The sequence below is a fragment of the Squalius cephalus genome (assembly GCF_949319135.1).
Source record: "Squalius cephalus genome assembly, chromosome: 12".
Lineage (NCBI taxonomy): Eukaryota > Metazoa > Chordata > Actinopteri > Cypriniformes > Leuciscidae > Squalius > Squalius cephalus.
In genome coordinates, this window is record NC_137133.1 from 35,205,193 (window position 1) to 35,226,629 (window position 21,437).

The window sequence follows — 21,437 nt, forward strand, 5'->3', positions numbered from 1 at the left end:
ACCGTGCAAAGCATCAGTAAAGAAAGCGAATATAAATTCTCTCTTTACATGTACCTATTCATCACAGGTCTTTGTGTTAATTATTATGTTAATGCAATTATATTAAGTAGGCATACTCAATGTAATAGGCTATTAGGACATGGAAAAGACATGCACCCTCCATAACTTTAAATGCCTTAAATGATTGGATTCAGTAGCCAGCAGATGGCAGACTAACACCACTGTTTGATTTACAGAGATTTGGCAGTAAAAAATCATTGGATGTTCAGAATGGCCACAGATTACATTTGCACATACGTCTCAATGCTTTTACATTAGATACATAAAAACCAAACTAAGTGGCATTTGTTATAAATAATGAAAACACAGAGAAAACCTCCTGCAGTTTAGCCCTGTTAAGACTTGCTTTGATGATTGAACATTCAGACATTTTAAAGAGTGACTTTAAGTGTTTTTGAGTCACTGTATGTGCATTAGTTATATAGGCAATGTGACAAAGAATAAATACAATGCGATCAAATCTAAGTTTAGTAACCGGTCTGTGCTTGCAAAAGCCTTGGCTATAAACCTTTTTTAAAATCTCCTGTGAGCCACATCATCTGAGCCTTTAAAACTGAATGATGTCTGATTTAATGGAGTATTTATGTGTGTGAGAGATATAAAACATCTGCAACAGTTAAATTCTCTCATTTTGCAGGTAAAACCTCTTATTAAGGGGGCAATTCACCACCTGTCAGTGTTGGAGCATTTGCTCCGTAATTACACCAGTTTGACTGGTAAAGCTGTGATTCTGCTCTCCCAGTCAAGCGGATATAACAGTCTGCGAGGTTAACTCTGTCAGGGCTTCTTCAGCATTGACCTGCCTTTTGCTGAATGACTGTAATTTTCATAACTGCATATACACTGCTTTTTTTTTCTCTACAGGGACTTTATTTACATTTATGCATTTGGCAGACGCTTTTATCCAAAGCAACTTACATTGGCATTTCAAGGTACACATTTTACATTCTTATCAGTTCTTGCTTTCCCTGGGAATCGAACCCACGACCATGGCGTTGCAAGCGCCAACGTTCTACTGTTTGAGCTACAGGAAAGCCTATTTATAAAGTTTTTACTTCATTCTTTCATTCAATCCTATAAAATTTCAATCTTAGACAGCGAACCATCACAAAAAGTTTTAATGATAATCAAAACCAATAATGGCACTGCAAGTTTGAATATGCAGGAGTACGAATGAGAGGTATCTCAGAGTGGACCGCGCACCCAATCAACAACCGTAAGATAGACGGAAAATAATTTGACAGCGTAATGAGTGTTTGAAGATAATAGCGGTCAGTCAATCTGAGCTCAAGACAAACTCTTCCACTTGATTCTGAGTAATGAGACTCACACTATAGGGGTTTAAGCAGATCTCTTGGTCTCTGTCTCCCTAATGAGTGCAGAACCGTCTAACAAGCAGGACTCTCATGTTCCTTTCATGTTGGTTGGTGGTTATTAAAGGATTAGTTCACTTTCAAAAACATTTTTGCTGATAATTTTGTCATCCAAGATATCCATGTCTTTCTTTATTCAGTCGTATAGAAATTAATTTTTTTGAGGAAAACATTCCAGGATTTTTCAACTCAGAACGGACTTCAATTGCAACCAACTATCCCAATGTTCAAAGAAGGTTCAAATGTCCGTCTCAATGCAGCTTCGAGGTCTCTACACGATCCCAGTCGAGAAATAAGGGTCTTATCTAGTCACGAAAGCATATTTCCCAATAGAACCTCCATCCATTAGTTAAGACTTTGTTGAATTGTTGACTTCAGTCCATTAGTCTAGGCTTTGTCATTCATTCATTCTGACGACACATACGCATCTATAACATGGTTTTTCTCAGTCTGTTTCATGCATTGTCATTTTCAACAGAGTTCGGTCAGCGTATGTTTCTGTCGAGGGATACGCATTCTGGCTTCCCCTAAACTTTGTTCAATGTGAGTGTCGTATGCTCTACTATGAACAGTCATTTACGCTGTCATCACCTGGGTGTTGATGGGTGAGACCTGAACAGCTCACGTTGCTATCTGTGTTCAAACTAAACTCATTTATGTCTTGCCAATTTAAACATTCAAGCGCAAGAAAACATTTAAGAGAACTCAGAAAGCGCATAAATATTGGGTTCTCTTACAAGTCTTGCGCTTGAACGGTCACATTATGCCAACATGCCCGTTCTGGCGAGTATAGCGAACAGTAGCGTATGTCTTAAGTGAATGTAAACAGTCGAGAAAGACAACACATGTGTATCAGATTGTATTAAATCCATGGATTACGTCTTAAAGTGACAGCAGCCTAATATTCCTGCTGTCTGTTTTTAATAATGTTAATCCAACAACAAAAGACAAGGAAACCACACACTGCTTTTGACTAAATAGCTTTTGTGACTTTAATATAGATTCAATTTTATTTAATTCATGCAATGCAATGTTGTTTTAAATTTGATTACTTCATTCCATTTCTGTACCTGAAAACTGTTAGACACCTAAAAAGTGCAGTTTATTTTATTTGTATCTTTGCTTTATTGCATTTATTTGTGCTGTTGTAGTTTGATTATTTGTTCTTATTTCTTTATTTTTATTTGACAATCCTTTTTGTCCCTTTTTGTACCAAAACATGACCATAAAACCGCGAGTTATATATATATATATGTGTATGTTTGTATAATATTATTATCTTTAGCCTATATGATTGTGTTGGGTCGCCACTTGATGTACAGTGTGCAATGCAGTATTGAAACAAGGCATTTTCAACAAGAAATTACAAAATAGTATGCATGTTGATACTTTGTCTTCATTAGCACAATCTAATTAAACTTTGTCCTTCGAAGAGCAAGTTGTGCTTTCCAAACAAAGCCTGCCATCAGCACACAAGACACATTTCTGTTCAGTTAGAGTTTAAACGTACCTGTCATGCTAGACTTCCCAAATGAAGCATTTGCAATTCTGGATTAGTTCCATAAGTTGCCTTGAAATACTGAAAATGGCAGAATTCCCCATCTCAAAAATGATCACAAAATTGCTTAACCTATGACTGCTGAAGTTAACAAATCACGATGGTGGATCCTGAGCTTTCCTGAGCGCTCTAATGGAAGCTTGTGGATGTTTCCTATGATGGAGTTCATGAGCATTAGTGTTGGAGGACGCCCAAGTCACACATTTAGGGGCGAGCGTGTGATTGCAGCAGCTGCACCTTCATTTTCTGACATTATAAATCTGCCTCAGTGTTATTAATGCAAATTGCTTTTTTTTTTTGATAATGTGCTGCATCATTGTAACATACAGGAAACTGAGAAATATTGCCAGTAACCTAAAAAAAGCCTGAGCGCTTAAGGTTCCCGCACCTTTTAACAAATGAATTTCTGTGACTTTTACAGTCATTCATGATTACTGGATTATGATTTTAAAGGGGCTATATGCATAATTCACAAACCCTTGACCATTTTCTCAGACTGTGTTGATGCATTTTAACGGTCATCAACATCGTAAATCCTGCAAAGATTTTCATATTTCATATTTTCAAATGTTTATGTACATTTATAACACTATACAAGTGACAAAAAAAAAAAAACTAGTTAATGCTGCTGTGAGTGTTTCTAAAACACCGGCTGTGAAAGTGACAGTAAAGTTGACATATTTCTTCTGACTGCCTTTATCAATCTCTCTCTATCTTCTTCCTCTTTTTGAAAGTTGTGAAAATGCAGTTGAGTTTCACTGCTCATTCACCGCTATAGAAGTTTGCTAATATGCTAATATACTAATATGACACTTCCGCTTCTGAGAGACCAGGAAATGTGAAAAAGGTCCATTAGCACTGGTGGCCGATGTGGTGAAGTGATGAGTCCCAGCTTAGGACCCAAGCAATCCGATTGGTTCAAAGCCCGTTTTATGGGTAATCGCTTTAGTGCCTGGTTACAAATCAGAAATCACTACATATACTACGTTATAATGACCATTAATGTCTTTAAACTTATATGTTTCATATACTAATATATAACCGAAGCTATAGATTGTGAAATTAAACATTTCTCGTTCTTAGTGTTTTTTAGTTAGCTTAGATAATAGCATAGCATACAGCTATCCGAAATGATTAGAGATAACATTTTTTTCATCATCTACGATATTTTTCAATAAAAAATTTATGATACAAATATGATACAAGCATAATTCTGTTTAAGAATTAACTATGACATGACATGCTTGTATTAAAAGAAAATTATATTATGCCTTGTAGCTTAATGACAATTAACAATGTCGCAAAACATACCTTAAATAATGCAATTTCTTTCACTTTAACTATATAAATAATCAGGATAAAAATAAAAGATTATTACATGAATTAAAGTTTGATTGATTACATTAAGAATCGTGAGAACAGCTTTAGATCAGGCATACTGGGGTCCTAAGCTGGGACTCATCACTTCACCACACCATTAAGTGAACTGAAGCCAGCAGATTATTACTCGTGCACACGCACACGAGAGACTGAACGTTCGTTCTGCTTAGAAAAGTAAAACGTTGGAAATACCTATACTGTTAATATCCAAACGCCGTCCACGTTTAGATACAGTATGTAAAGATGTGTTGTGCACTTTCCTCTCAAAAACAAGATAAACACACAACAATGACAGCGGTGGGAAAACAGCATCTGATCATAGTGAAGTGGATGTTTCTTCCAACACCATGTCGATTGATGAGGTAATTCAAATTACACTGTTATGATAGATTGATTATAAAGTATATTTAAGACTAAAGACTGATGTAGATCTGGCTGTGTGAGACTATAGTTTGAATTCCACTCTTAAAAATAAAGGTTCTTTATTGGAATCGATGGTTCCATGAAGAACTTTTAACATCCATGGAAACTTTTCAACGCACAAATGGTTCTTTATTGTGAAAGGGTTCTTTGGATTATTAAAATGTTCTTCACATAAATGGAACAAAGAACATAAATGGTTCTTCTCTGTCACTGAAGGGAGGTAACCATTCGTGTAAACGGTCTACATCCTTTTGATTTTCCCGGCAAAAACGTCCCGAGTCCTTCACATAAAAGTCTCTTATCGACAACCTAAGTCGGGGATGATCTCGTTTTTATTAGTTTCGTTACAAGATGTTCACACATTGGCAATATAAAAAGTGATTTATGCATGAAAATTCTTGCTTATAGCCTCTTAAAAAAATCATATTAAATAGTTTGCAATCAATTATAACTTTCATTATAAGAATATATATATATATATATATATATATATATATATATATATATATATATATATATATATATATATATTCACTATATGTCCTTTTTAATAATGACTTTTTTTGACTTCATTTAGTTACAACTTTATTAATCCCACAGGGAGCAAGTTTTTATGCATATATTCATGATTTAATTAACTATGGCTTTGCAATCACAAATTTTAAATTCCCTGATATTTTCTGGTTTTCTTTGCCAGTGGTAACCAATAAAATATATATTTTCATATTTAATAACAAGTGTAATCTATTAAAACACATGACAACCAATTTAACATCTTACATCATGCGTTAATGGTTAAAACCCTTAAGACTCTTTTTAAAGGGCTACTACGAAATTTGAATAACTTCTTTGGCACATAAATGTACTTCTTTTTTTATAATGCATTATAAATAAAGGCCTCAATCAAGTGTTGCCATTTTACTCTCTTTGCCACTTTTCTGAGCACTAAACACACATTTGAAGGCTTGGGGACCCTTTGACTGGTTTTAGAGTGAGACTGAATCTTTAATGTTGTAAAGCAAATCAAAGAGTGCCTGCGGGGGTGCTGACATCTGAACGTGGTTTATTGATGCATTTCGAATGAAAGCTGATGTTCCTTCATCTCTTTTCTCTTCATGCAATGTGAATGATAACAAGTGTGTCTCTCAGTATTGTGCACAAAAATCAGTTCCACTTAATTTAGCTTTTTATTATAGCAGATCCTTAATATTTGCATGCTCAGATTTATATAATTCTATCACTTTTTGTATTTACAGTATGTGCTTAAATATTGCTAAAAACCCACACTACTGAATTATAGATCAGAGTGTAATGCTGCAGGGCTGAAGGTTAAGGCTGAATCTTTAATATTTATTAAAGAAAATAACATAAAAAATATTTTTGCACTGTAATATATGTAGCTGTGGGCCATGTCTCACAGATACACAGAATATTTTCATGTTTGGGAGTCAAACAAGGCTTTTAATATTTAAAAACTACAGCATATTCATCATGTTGTCAGATGTTAATTGCACTAATTGTGTTCCGACCATGGATTGTATTTTTCCTATTAGATTTTCTGTCATCCAATAACAAACAAACAACATTTTCTTTTCATATTGGAACTCTGTACCACAATGTAAATTGGTAAACATCTAGTTTTACTCACTTTAAATTAAATCCTGCTTATTTCAGGAATTATAATATATGCAACACATACAGTATATGAAATGTACTTGCAATTTATGAGTGAAAATAGTTTATCCTACACCAAATTATTTTCAGTGTTGGAACTCATTCTTGTATCATACTATAATTGATACAGTCATAGAAACACTATCTTATCAACTGCAATAACTGATGAACACATTTATAAAAAATTGCAATTAGGAAATGCATGATTGCAGTTCCACTGCGGTACAGAAGTGCCATAAGGAAACTTTAATATTTTCTAATTTTTCAGTAAATCTGAACAACGGCGTATAACTTAACAGATGCAGCAAAGCAAGCATGTATGTGTGGCACAGATTTGACACTATTTATAATATTTAAGTTTTCTGTGTTGCACATCCTGACCCCCTTGAAACTATATTTAATTTTTACTTGTACATGTACAGTAAGTGCTGATTGACTATTAATGAACAGTGCAATTTTAAGGGCATGTTTCTTCTGTTGGTGCATGAATATATTCTAAATACTGTTAGTGTGAAGTAAATGGTATGTTGCCATATGCGACATTGTACGGTAAACGGATATTCAAGCTGTCAGATGGTGGGTGGACGCTAAACTAGAGAAATTCTCAAAAAGCACAACACGCATTGGAGTGAGTCAATGCCACACGAGACCGCCCACCATATGCAGGTGGCAATAAATTAATGTTGTTGAAATGGAATACATCAGGTTGCTACATATGCTGAATAAATAAGACGTGGATAGTAAATGGTTTTCGCATTCGCACTGCATACAGAGGAAAAGGCTTTAGTGTTTTAGGAATCAGTTTCACGCTGTGTGGCTCTAGTAAGGTGAGTCCCCGCTGATGGGGCCATGCGTAATTTATTTCATTCTCCCAGATGCCATTTACCCTCCCATCCGCTTCCGAAGACACGATGTGTTTACTCAAACATTAGAGGAACTGATTTAAACAAGGGGTGAAATAGAAATGCTGTGATCGTCTGTTCGTGTGGACAAAAAGAGCACTGCAGAAAATGATTTTCTTCCTCAGTATTTTTGTCTTGTTTTCCAGTGCAAATATCTAAGCATTCTTAAATCAAGATATGTTTGCTTGAAAAGCAAAATGACTCAAGATATTGATCTTGTTTTATGAAAAAAGCTATCAAAATGAAGTGAGTTTATGCTTAAAACTAGAAAAAAATATTTCAGTGGGGTCAGAAAAACTCACATAATTCGAAGGGAAAACCCCATTGGCTGATATTTCTTTCTTATTTTAAGCAAAAACACTTCATTTAACATATTAAGTTTTGTTTTCTGAAAAACAAGTAATTTTGCTTCACGTATCTATGATTTAAAGCTACACTGTGTGATTTTTACCCCCATCTAGCGGTGAAATTGTATATGACTACCCAGTGAATATTTGTTTCTGTTCCTCTCAATTCCGAGAGCGTTTTAACTCCTACGGTGGCCGTATTATTCAAAGATTAACATGGCTTCCAGTTATCGACTTCGTCCATGACAATAATAAACAATACCTCTAAAATGAATAAAACTACAGGACAGATGTCAGGAGGTAAACGTCACCCTTGGAATCGGCTATCCCAGCATAATCAGATTAGGCTAACGTTACAATGTGTACAAAGTAAAAGTAAACTAAAATTTACAGTGTCCTTTTTTTATATAGCTTAAAAAATTGCGCCTTTAAAACTATTCATCACCTGTGATCCGTCGCAGCCATAGACTGTAAAAAAAATGTTTTTTTATGCAGAACAGATATATGTTACAAGGTAAACAATACTTTTTCACCATTGACGCGAGGATGAAGTTATACTAGAGGTCGTTCTGGCGTTATGCACAACCATGCTATGGTTAGACAAGCAACTATAAAACTTCGAATTTACACAAATGAATTACAATAGGCTGAATTACCTGTCGAGAAGAAAGCAGGCAACCTCGGCGTCCGTTTTAAAATCTTTTCTCCTCATGAGCTCTTTCCATCTGGGAAAAGTTACTCCAATATTGACTATGGTCTTGCTGATTTGTCTGTCGCGTTGACGTTTTAATTCTCTCTTTCAAGTGTGAGTACGCACGCACACACACACACACCACACTATCTTTCAAATCTGCCGGCACTCGCGAGCTCGCGAGTAATCTCCCCCTCGCATTCGTCACGGTGTCACTGAGTGAAAAACGCAAAAGGCGAAGCTTGAATTTACAGGTATGTCCCTCTTTGGCTAATGTAGTTTCAAGATGGAGGGGCAACATGGCGACCGGCATTCGAAGCCCTCACCCGTATGTACTTTCAATGGCAGATTATAAACTTAAGAGAATACTTTATTACTTGAAAGAAGTAAATATACATTAATGAGCACATCTATTTTTGAAAGAACTAAGTGTTTTTTGCTAAGAATCAACTAAAAAAGTTACACAGTGTAGCTTTAAAAATGTTTAGATATTTGTACTGGAAACAAGACAAAAATACTGAGTAAGAAATCACTTTTTGCATTTTGTTAGCATAAAAACCCTTCCAGCAATAGCAAATTTTTTTATTTTTTTTATTAAACGGCTAAGTCCTCAAACAAAAATGTAAAAAAAAAACAACAAGTACACAAGTGGTGTATATATATAATAATGATAACAACAACAATAATAATCCATATACCAATCAATTGGAAGTGCATTCGCTTATTTCCTAAGAAATTCCATATAATCATCGGATACAAATGTCTTACTTTCTTATTCATTCTAATTTCTGTAATGTCATCAACACATCATAAAACACGAGCGCAAACACATACTGCAGGCATGTAGGACTACTCCTCAACATTTGGTCATAATCATCAACCTCATCAGTCTAGTTCCTTCAATAATAAACTCATTGCACTCTAGTTCCACCATTCTGTACTTGCAAGAAAGGGAATTTTCAGTCAGACACAAAAAAAGTGGATGTGGGAACAAGAGTTTGGTCTCAAATGGGAAAAGTATTTTGCACCACAGTCACTCCATGAATGTACAGAAAGAAGCAGTTCTTCATTGCTAACTGTGGAGAAGATGGAGGAGAACAAATTATAAAACACTGAATGTTTTCCTTTGAACAACACCGCTCAAAATTGGCTGATTTACCGGAGGACCTTATAATGCTGAAATGTACCAAAGTACTTCAAAACAGTTCATCGGTTCATATATGTTGGTTTGGATGCTCCTTGTTGGCTCCAAGTACAATTGCATCAAACAAAAGACTTAATTTTGGTTCCTTGGTCATGTATCCATAATATCCCGTGCTGGAGTGGGTTCATGTGGGAGGCTCGTGGCGTTCGGAAGAGCTTGTCCATGTCCCACCGAGTTCTGCTGGACTTCCATGGGAATTCCGGTTGCGTTCTCTCGATTCGGGAATTCTCGCGACTGTTTTCGGTATTCGAGAAAGGTGCACGCCTTGGTCGCGATCGCCACCACGTTCTTCCCGACGAAGATGGTGGAAACCCGGCTGTCCTGGAAGAGCACCATGTTGACGCCACGTATGAGGATGGTCACGATGTTGATAGTGACCAGACTGAGAAGAGGATAGAGCATCATCTTCTGGGGAGACACGTGGTCGCCCTGCACGCTGATCTCGCTCAAAGACACGCAGGGAAGAATCAGAAGCAAAATGTAGCAGTAGAAGAACATCAAACCTTCAGCCCAAATAGGCAAACCCGTCCGCTGTGGCTCCCAAAGGTTTGCCTGCATATCCAGCAGGTCCAGCAAGTCCAAAGCCACCCAGAAGAGCCGACCCCTCATGTCCTCCTTCCTCCTAAAGGTACGGAAGTATTCCATGCTGTCCAGAGCCACCAGAACCAGGTATAGGCCTGGCACACAAATAGACAGCAATAAAGTTAAAGCCTTCCGGGCGACAGTCTCCAGACTCTTACGATCAGCCTTACAATTTTGGAAGATAAAGTAAAGCTTGATCTCCAACACAAAGATATAGAGGAACCACAGGATCATGGCGTATCCTCGTCGAGCTGTCCGCACTTCTGCTCCAACCCAAACCGCCACATAGCGGAGGACGATAAGAAAGCAGACGTCCCCGACCAGGACAATGATGCAGACGCCGATCTTTCGTGGGCCCTGGTTCTGCTCCACTAGGTAGGCGTCCATGAAGGCCATGCTGGTCATGATCACAAAGGTGGTAAGACACACATGCCGCTTGTCCGGTGGTGGCAACACCATGCTGAGGGCCACCACCACATGCACTCACTCACAGCAATGTCGTCCGCTTAGTTGCACTTGGGGTCGAAGGATTCACGATGTTCCAGGTCAAGCTTTGCTCGGCTTGTTGGAGCGGCTGCTTTTTCATCCCAGTTCAGCGAACTTTGAAAGCATTTGCTATTCCAATCTTTCGTAAACTTGACCCAGGAACAAAGCGAAAAGAAATGATTCTACTAAAAAAGCCAATTTCTTCCAACTGACAGCTTGACTCACTGTTTTGAAAGGGTCGTATTGATTGTAGATCTGATGAAGCAGTGTTAAATGATGCAAAGTTACAAAAAGAAGTCCAATGCAGGATTACTTTGCAATTGAAATTCAACTCTAAAAAAAAGAAGAAGAAAAAGACTGAAGAGACCTTGTTTCAAGCTTTGCTGTGCTGTTTGGAGCAGCTGCTTTTTCATCCCAGTTTGGTGAACTTTGAAAGCATTGACATTTCCAATATTTCGTAAACTTGACCCTGGGACAAAGTAAAAATAACTTATTCTACAAAAAAGCCAATTCCTCCAGACTGACAGTTTGATTCACACTGCTTGGCAAGGGTCGTATTGATTGTAAATCTGAAGAAGCAATGTTAAATGATACAAAGCTCCAAAAAAGGTCCAGAGCAGGATTACTTTGCAATAGAAATGTGACTCTTAAAGACCGAAGAGACCTGGTTTCACAATCTTGGTCTTGGCAGATGATTCTTCTCTGACACACTAAATGGAAGAGAAATCTGCCCATTAATCAGCAGCGTTGTATTGATTCCTGTTAGACCGCATGCCTGCCCGACCTCAGCATTCTCAATGAGACGCCGTAACTTTCCTCTTTCACGGTCATGCGATTGGAAGGTGATGTGAGGATACATGGGCTTTCCCGGAAGCTTTGCATGCATTTGCTGGATTGTGAGTTAGCCGTATTTCTTGTGACATGAAGGGAGCTTTGAGAAAATGGAGCCCAGGAACCGAATGTTCAGACTGTAGATACTCAGCAATTACCGAGTCAGAGTTCTTCAGGCTAAGGTCAGTTGTGGTAGGTCGTTTATCTAATAACGGGAAGGTAACTTTGAGAAAATGGAGCCCAGGAACCGAATGTTCAGACTGTAGATATTCAGCAATTACAGAGCAACATTTGTTTGTGTCTGCCAATGTAGAACTGCTCAGCAGTAGAAGATTGACTCTTGAGGGCTGGTGGTCTTTATCCATAGATCATTCAGACACGGGGTCAGTGGCTCCAGGGGCTCCACATCTGTCTATGGCTCCCCCAGGGGGAATCTCTTTTACTGGGCTTCAGTTTCATCCTCGCCTGCTCTTCTGACACAACCTAGAAAGAGAGAGGGAAGAAGCAGAGCTGTCAGCACAAAGTGGATAATAAATCACGGATTACCGCTAGGAGCCAACAGCACATCCGGTCCTGCCATGGTGTCAGCATCATTTAAAGACATGTGATAACAACATTGTGGAAATACACTGTTATATGGCCACTTATTCATTTGCACTTTGTATTAATACAGGGGATGCTCAATCCAGTGCAATAATCCATGACAATATTCCAGCATTGATTTGATCTCAAATGCAGGATGGTGGAAGCTGAGAAATGTGTGAGAAACAGCAGAATTCACTCAAACTTTTTTCTCTCCATAGATATAGTTTGAGAGGTTAGGATTATACAGGTTTTGTAAGTTGGTCGTCTTTAAGTTAATACGTCATAAATGCATGCAATTTTTTTTTATGTATACATGACATGTCTTTGATCTTTGATACTTATCTAATCGCAGATGAATATTTCATTGCTCAAAACTGCTCTTTCATTTTTTAGCAGACATAACTGGGTTCTCAGGAATGATTCTTTTAAGTAGCGAGTTTGTCTCTGATGTTTAATTCCTTAGAAGGATAAAAGAAAATAGATGCTGCTGAGTCAATAGCTATAAAATAAGAGTAGAGCTCAGATCATTTGATATGGGAAGAATTCGCTGGGAAATGATTGAGTTCATATTGAGCTCTGATGTTTGATTGTAAACTTTGGTGTATTGGCTAAACATTTTACACTTTTTAAAACCTTGTTGAAACTAGATTACTGGGTTTACTAGATTACTAGATTACTTTTTTTATTAAGGAGATCACATTTGTGATTTTCTTTTCTCTTCATTATGCTTCTTCTCTCTTCAATATCCCACATTTATGCCACAATACCATGTTTACAGTTAGTGTTACTACAGTAAATAATCCATGGTAAACATTGGTGATTTGTGAATTGAAAAGTATTCTAACTATTGTGGCGCAATGTTCCTCCTGTTTTCCACATCAGTGTTATTGAGACTGGTGTCATCCGACTTTAAACTAGTTTAAATCACAGAGACATTTGAGGTTTGTATCAGACCTTTTGCACCAAATTATTTATTTAGTTTCAAATTTAGTTTCACTCACGGTTTAGTGCAACCCCTGGCCTTAAATGTAATAGACAATCTCTGGACTTTGGACACCCCTCGCTCTAAGATAATGTTTATTTTTCAAGCCTGATGTTAAAATAAATATAGGTATCGTCTGTCGAGCCAAGAATAATATAATTTCTAATCATGAGTTTGATGGATTTATGCAGGTCAATAAACATCCATCATTAATAATTCAAGCTGGGAGACTGTAGAACTGTGTTTGGAAATCCATTTAGACTGACCTGTTTAATATTCACACACCGAGCCACTGGCGTTTTTCTGATAGCCAAGGTCGCAGGAGTGCTAATCAACACACTGGGCTGACATTTCACAAAAATTAAGCACAAATAATGAAAACCTGACAACACGCAGCTAGCCGAATCTCATCCGCTTGTCTCATTCCAGAGTAAAATGTCATTCAGAAAAATGGAAGAACAAACTACAACAAGAAAACAGTTGAACTAAAGGTAATTGGAGTGTGTTTTTAATGCAGACCATCAGGAGATGAGTTAAGCTCTCTGTCATGTCCAACACAATCTTATTAGCATTTGGCAGAGTACACAGATAGCAGACATAGATCTCATTTCTATGCTTGTCAGCTCAGAACGGGGGCAGATTTAAATCAATGTAATAGTCCTCAGAATGATGCATTAGTGATCACCTTGGGATTTTTTTTTTACACTATCTGTATGATACATCACTTGAATATGAAAACACTGAAAGCGCTGTACTTTTTCAGTATCTGCTTTGATATGTTGGAGAAATATTAATCTCTAATTTTGTATCAAACAGTTTTCCAAATGATTAAATGCAAAAGCGTGACATTAGTAAGCATTAGGCCTGTCGCGATGATCGATTAGTCGTCTGATCACGGTTATTCGAGCTAATCGCAATTATTTGAGAGAACCACAATAATTGTGAAGTTTGAATTTCAATCACAGTACATAGATAGACAGTGAAAGGTCTTCCTTCATACAAAATAAAGGTTTGTGGGTTTAATCAGACTGCATCATATATTATATTAGATTTTATATTATATTATAATATTATATGATTTACTTTAATGCTGTGAAATTATAATATAATATTATTTCACAGCATTAAAGTAAATCATGTGGGCCTATTTTACTATAATTTTTATTATTATATTATATATGATTCCATATAAAAAATGACATTAGGCTTACACTGTAAGTGACATGAACAAAACAGAATTAAAATGTTATTTGCAGTTATTGCAATCATGATCGTGACATGCCTAGTAAGCATACTGTCATTTTTAATAATTGTTAATTAATTTCAGTAAAGCAAATACTACTTAGATGTATAAATAGTAAAATATTTTAATTACAATTTTTTTTGTTATCAAAAAATGAGAACTTTAATGTACAATACAATATAAAAATATACAATATATTTTATACAAAATATACATATTGTTTTATATACAATATAAAAATAGCTTAATTTAGTTTTATGCAAAATATATTTTTTTTTTTTTTTTTTTTTGGGTGAAACTTGTCAGACATGTGACAGACTCATCCCAACTGAAATACAGATAGAAATTAATTAATAAAATAAACCTTAAAGGCTGAAAGGTTACTCTTATGGAACCCTTATGGAATACTCTATAGACCCTTATGGAAAGAAAACTCACAAATCTCTTAACTATGTCAGTTGCTTCTCCAAGACACCATGGTGAGCAGATGGAGACTTTCGACCCCAGTAATCTCACATACGTCTCCTCTAGAGTTTCAGAAGAGATCTCAATGTTTCAAATTGCTAACCATTCTCATCAAACGATATGTTGATATCTATCCATATTCATTTTACATCTTTATACGCTCACAGCAAATCATCAACTGACTCATTTGTGTCTACTTTTATTTCGGCAAAGGAATTTTAAAAGAAACATCTGTGACGAAGTTTATGCCAAAGCCATCATTGATGCCTATTGTATAAACCTCTCTTTATCTCATGGTGTAGTACCAAAAATGACAAAAATTGCAAAAGTTATACCAATTTATAAATCTGTTGATAAAAATAACTTACAAAATTATCGACCTATATCCATTCTACCTACTTTTTCCAAGGTACTTGAGAGGGTTGTGTACAATAGACTTAGTGGTTACCTGGATCAAATGGATATACTCATCCCATCTCAATATGGCTTTAGGAAAAAGAGCTCTACTTGTTTGGCAATTCTGGATCTCATTGAAAAAATCAATGACGCTATAGATAATGGTGAGATTGGTATTGGTGTATTTTTAGATTTATCAAAAGCCTTTGACACCATTGATTTAGAAATTCTAATTGGGAAATTGCAACACTATGGTGTCAGAGGGAATGCACTCAGCTGGTTCAAAAGCTACCTACTGTAACTGACAGGGAGCAATTTGTCCAAATAAACAATAGCTATTCAGAATGCACAGATATTGTTTGTGGAGTCCCCCAGGGCTCCATATTAGGTCCACTTTTTTTTATGTTATATGTAAATGACATTATAAGTTCATCAAATATTTTTCATCAGGTTATCTTTGCAGATGACACTAACCTTTTTTTGTCCCATAAAAATCTTGATATTTTACAAAGCTTGTTAATGAGGAATTAGTTAAAGTTGATAGTTGGTTTAAAAATAACAAATTATCTGTAAATGTAACTAAAACCAAATTTATTATATTTCGTTCAAATAGAAGCCGGACAAACATTGAAAGGATACAAATCAAAATACATAATAAAGTAATTGAAAGAGTAGAGAACATCAAATTCTTAGGAATTTATTTAGATGAGTCCTTAAACTTTAAACAACATAACAAAGGAATTGTCAAAATATGTTGGCCTGTTCTATAAATTAAGATATGACCTTCCTTTTGATGCTCTTCGAACACTGTACCTGTCTCTTTTTGAATCACATTTAAATGATTGTAATATTATATGGTGTAACACGTATCCAGGCCATCTTGAAAAATTGCAGATTCTACAGAATAAAAGTTATACATGTTATATCATGGGCAAATTATGATGCTCCCTCTGGTCCGCTTTTTTAGAGGTATAAGCTTCTGAAGGTCGCTGAGTGCAACAGTTTTCAAAATGCTTGTATTATGTACAGTATAACGCAGTTTATAAATTGCATCGAAAACTTTGCCATCTCATTCCAGTTACCTTGTCTACTCATGACCATAGCACTAGAAGGAGAACTCTATTACGAGGGAAAAAGCGTAAGCTGAAGTGTACTAGCTTTAGTATAGCATGTAAGGGTCCTGGGATCTGGAATGAGATTGACAATTCTATAAAGGAATTACCTTCTCTTGATATATTTAAACACAAATTGTTACAACATTATGCATGATAGACCCCATAAGGCTGTAGGTTCATATTTTATTGATTTATCTGACTTTCTTTTTGTGATGTTTGAATACCCCTATTTTTGGATTTTGTTTGAGGGATGTATGAGATGTGTGATGTATGCTGGCTGGTGGGAGGATATTTTGTGATGAATGGTGTTGTTGTTGATGTGGATAGGTATTGGGTGGGTGGTCTATTTTTTGTTTGTTATTAGTGCTGATTATGTGTCTTGAAGGGCCCTATTTATAAGCCGGTATGGCTTCTGGGGAGGCCTTTTTACAGAATGGTATCTTCTTAAAATCTGTAAATATGAACTTCTTGTGTTCTGTGAATTAAATAAATAAATAAATAAATAAATAAAAGCCCTTGCAGATGGATGTAACAAACCAGCCGACTGCAAACCAGACAAATGTTCAAAGTTTTCTTAATGTCTCTTCAATATAACTTGCTTCAAAGTGACACGATTATATTGAGCACAGCTGTTCTCAGACACAAACTGATTCACTGAAGAAATCTTTAATGTTGCCTGAATTAAAACAATGAATTATAAAATGCATCCTCTTTCAAGGCCCTAATGCATAATGAAAAAGTCTGCAATATTCATTTCATATGTCATTCAAAGAAACGCATTTCGTCAGTTGTCCTTTTCTATAGCCTATCGAGTGCTGAAAAATGACACGAAATCTTCTGATTAATCGTCAGATCGGTTTAAATCTTTGATCAGAGCTGGCTGAAATCACCAGTGCCAATTCATTTCATAGTGCACTGGTTTTTATCAGTCCACCAGCAATCATAATCATGTGTACAAGCGTCTGAGGAAGAGCCAAAGTTTGTGAGGTTCATGGCATCAAACATTTGGAAGATATCCTGGAGTTTTATTGGAGACACTTGGTATCAAGTAAACAAGATATTCATGAGCAGAACTGAATATTAGAGATAACAGGGCCGACCACCAGTGTGTGAAACGCAACGTGAATTCATGAAAATACATGGACTTCACCTGAGCAAAACAGTATTCTGGTGTGAAAAAACTGCTGTGGCTTATTGACAACCGTAACTTGTTTACACTACATTTCGTCACCGTATTTTTCTTAAGGAAGTCATTCTAAAGTTTAGACACTAAATAGTGAGTGCATCAAAGACTCAAATAGTAACAGCAAGCTTTTGACTTGATTTTTATCCCTTATATCGAGTGTGAGGATTTTTGACAGTTTACATCTCTAAATAAGAATAAATTCATTGAAAAAAGCAGATTGCTGTTTATTATTTACTTATATACGGGACTGTTGAATGCTTGAATCTGATTGGTTGATGAATGTACTAAGGTGTGCAATTATTAAACTCACGTCTAAAGTAGTTCCAGCAGGTTTTGACCGCATTACAGTTCCATATCACTTCGCCAAAAGATTTCAGTGATTTCAAACGTCCTTACAGCCGACAACAGCAGAAGAACCAAAACCCACAACGACACTGACCGAACAAATAAATATAGTAAACGACGGGATAAAAACGACAAATTATTTCCATGTTTTTGCCACAAAATTACGTTTTGTGTACGGAAAGCACATACTCTCTTTCTCCCGCTCAAACACACACACACACAGTACGGACACACACTCGCACAGAAACGTGTTGTCAGCGCTGCTCTGACGATTTTATCAGTAAAATAGTTCAACAACTTTAAAGCTACATGACATTTCTCACTAGCGAGGTAATAACGGCGCTGTTTTTGAAGCAGATAAACTTACAGTTTCGCTATTAGTAGAGACGCTGCTGACGAACACTGTTGAGAGACACACAGGCTCAGGTTATTCATACACACTTAATCTCTCTCTCTCTATAACTGCATTAGTCTGCGAGACTGCGACCAATGGCTGAAGCTGAAGTTACTAGCTCTAAAATTAAATGAATTAGCAATGGGGGATTGGATGAGATGTATAAGAAACTAGTCCTACACAGTGTTTTAGTGACAAATATCTTGAAATACAGCATCTGAACAATGTCTTGAGGTGTGGTAACCGTAGTATAAGTGTAATAATTGACTCTGTTCCATTGAATTATTAGAAAATGATGCACACCGAGGTGGTACACCTTGTGTGTGCCTTATGTTCTAATGATTAAACAGTCTGTCGTCAATTATTCATTACTTACAGTATGCTGTATTAATGTATTTTGGTAGTCTGAATCATTTGTCATGCAGCGAGAACCGCAGCGTCTGCAGTTTCAGAACAGAAGCCACAGAATGGAAGTGAGCTCATACAGTCTTAGAGAAGTGTGTTTGGCAGGGAAGAGGAGAGGTGAGCATTCAGATGCAGTATCAGTTTATTCAAAAAACACAAACAAAGGGGAACCAGGTACACAACAGCTTACAAGAGGTGTAAAGACAATGACCGACAAAAGACAACTGAAACACAGGGGTATAAATACACAAAGGCTAACAAGGGACAGGTGACGGTGAATAGTTACAATGGAAACAATGTAGGCAATGAATCAAAGCAAACAGGAACTAAACACAGGCGGAATACAGGAACAATGAGAACTAAACACTACAAAATAAAAGACCACAAAACAAAACCAAGACAACATGTAACACCTATACACATCATTTTCTTTTATTATATATAAGATAGTTTCACATGGATTTTGATTGGATCGATAGCTACAATATTTAATAACAATCCTTTAAATAAGGTCACTTTTCAATTCATACATGCATAAGAAATCATGTTGTAAAAGCATTATTTTAGCTATAATCATCAGTTATATTCATGTTTAATGTAAATGGATACAAACACAATAGTTGGTTCAACGATATACATTTTTGCCCAGAATAAACCGCATTGTGGAGCAGATTTTATGTCCATAATAAAGCATCTGGCCGCTAGAGATGAATCAAACTTACCAAAAAAGTAATCAATCACACTATCAAGAAGTATGCCCAGCTTATAGTGAATCACCTGGCACTGATGCCATCATTAAAGTATTAATCATTAACAATGTCTACAGCATGCATCTGGGTCTTAGGTTTGTCAAGCAAGTAGACTATGCTGTCTCAATTATGTTAACATGTTTTCCAGATGCTACACTGGCACTTCTGTTGGCATAGCAGATGTCCCCTGACATCCCTTTTATAATTGTGCATATTGCATCCTCTTTCTCTGACTTTTCATGCTGACAAAACACGATGTGCATGGTGGATGTCTGTTTTACAAGCTATTATCAAAAGTAAACACAATAACATGGACGTTGTCTCAGCATAATGAAGTAAAACGACATGTTAAATATTAATTGGGAAACAAATTTTTGTGGCCCTTGTGCGTTTTGTGCTAGTCAGTCTGTTTGCTCTCAGCTAAATATACACCAACCGTGCCAGCTGTTTTACCTGAGGGACAGTTATTTTATTCCCCCAGCAAAAAAAAAAATATTTTTAAAATGTATATTAATTCACAGGCATTAAGCAAGGTCATGAAAAAGCTGGTACACTAGGTTGCTCTCATTTAGTTCTGTGTAATTATTCATGGCTTATTCTTATTCGGTCATCTTAAAGAAACTAGATGAGTTGGGCCATGAAATTAAATGACAAAAACCCACCCCTGCTGGGCATTCATACTGAGCTGTTATTAAAATCATGTGAAGTCACTTCTCAACATTGACCTGAAGTCACTTCAAAAGGAGGCTAATTCAGATAATTAACCAATACTAGTTGAGGGTTGTTGTTACATGCTAAAGTACGGCATGCATCACTGTTACTTTTGCTCAAATTGGTGGTCTGATCGAACCATTAAACCACTTTGGCATGTAATTCACGCCAGAGCATTTGATTTTCACCTGGTGGATGATAAATCACCAAGTCACCATGAAATATGTAAATTTGTAATTTTATGTAAAATTACAGTATTTATTATAAATGATTTATCTGTGCACATCTTTTATTTATTTATTTTTTAATTCAAGTGCCTCGTAATCTCTTCTCTTCTCCGATGATGATAGCAAACAACAACCATCCAATCATTCCCCATTTCCATAAAATCAAGTCCCGCCTTATATTGTTTTTTTTTGTTCGAGAAGCTGTTTCACTCGGATATAGTACGTCACAATAGGGAAGGAAAGACTATCGCAACCTCAGTTTCATGAACATTTTAAGGGTAAACCAGTAAGCAACAACCCTAGCAAAGTAGCAAAAGAGTTCTGCAGGGATGAAAACCTTAATATGATTCAGCATTTCTGGTTCCATCATCCCGTTTTTTTTGTTAAATGCCTGAAATAAGGTCTGTGGTTTTTGATTTGTTTACAGCTTTTACTTGTCTTGAAAAAGCTGGCTACTAACAAGTGTCTAAATGAGACTACAGAGGTTGTCGGGACATTAAACATGATCACACCGAACAGGTAAACTCATCCACTCACGAGTCGCTTTAACTGCCTCGTTGTGTTTATAATCCCTCTCTTGCGAACTATTCCAACTCAACTCAGGCATATTACTGGGGTCCTAAGCTGGGCCTCATCACTTCGCTTGGACTCAACACTTCAGCAGATCCCCTACTTTTCTTCTTCTATCCTTCCGAGTGAATGTCCTGTAAACGACATGGCTCAGTGCTGCCCTCTGACATCTGGTATAAAAAAAGCACTTGCACTGCGCCGTGTGTCGAACAAGTCCATCCGCGCTCATCTGCGGTCGAGTATACTGTATCTGTGTCCGAAATTGTCCCCTATACCCTTAAATAGGGCACTATTTGAGGGGACAGACAAATCTAGTGGTGTCGGAAATCATAGTGGACGTTATCGAGCAGAATGAGGTTCAGTGTCTGACCAGAAGATGGCGCCTGCAGCTGAATCCAAACCGCGCTGGTCCAATGCATAGACTGTAAAAAATATGGACGTAGTGTCCGTGGCGTCACCCGTAGGTTTTTGAAGACCGTTTTTGAAGACTAAAGTGGGCGTGGCCGACCGTCGCCATCATGGCAGCGCGTCACTCCCGAATTTATTTAATTTT

The 21,437-nt window shown here is 36.7% G+C and overlaps 1 protein-coding gene across 2 annotated transcripts in view; it reads right to left on the reverse strand.

Moving 5' to 3' along the window:
* Positions 1–9,004: 9,004 nt before the first annotated feature.
* Positions 9,005–21,437, reverse strand: part of tmem121ab (transmembrane protein 121Ab) — a 53,321-nt gene continuing 40,888 nt past the window's right edge. For both annotated transcript variants that reach the window (XM_079888850.1, XM_079888849.1), the window contains one exon: positions 9,005–11,994. In XM_079888850.1, coding sequence (XP_079744976.1) covers positions 9,703–10,653 — 951 coding nt within the window. In that variant the 5' untranslated portion in view covers positions 10,654–11,994 and the 3' untranslated portion in view covers positions 9,005–9,702. The remainder of the gene's footprint in view (positions 11,995–21,437) is intronic.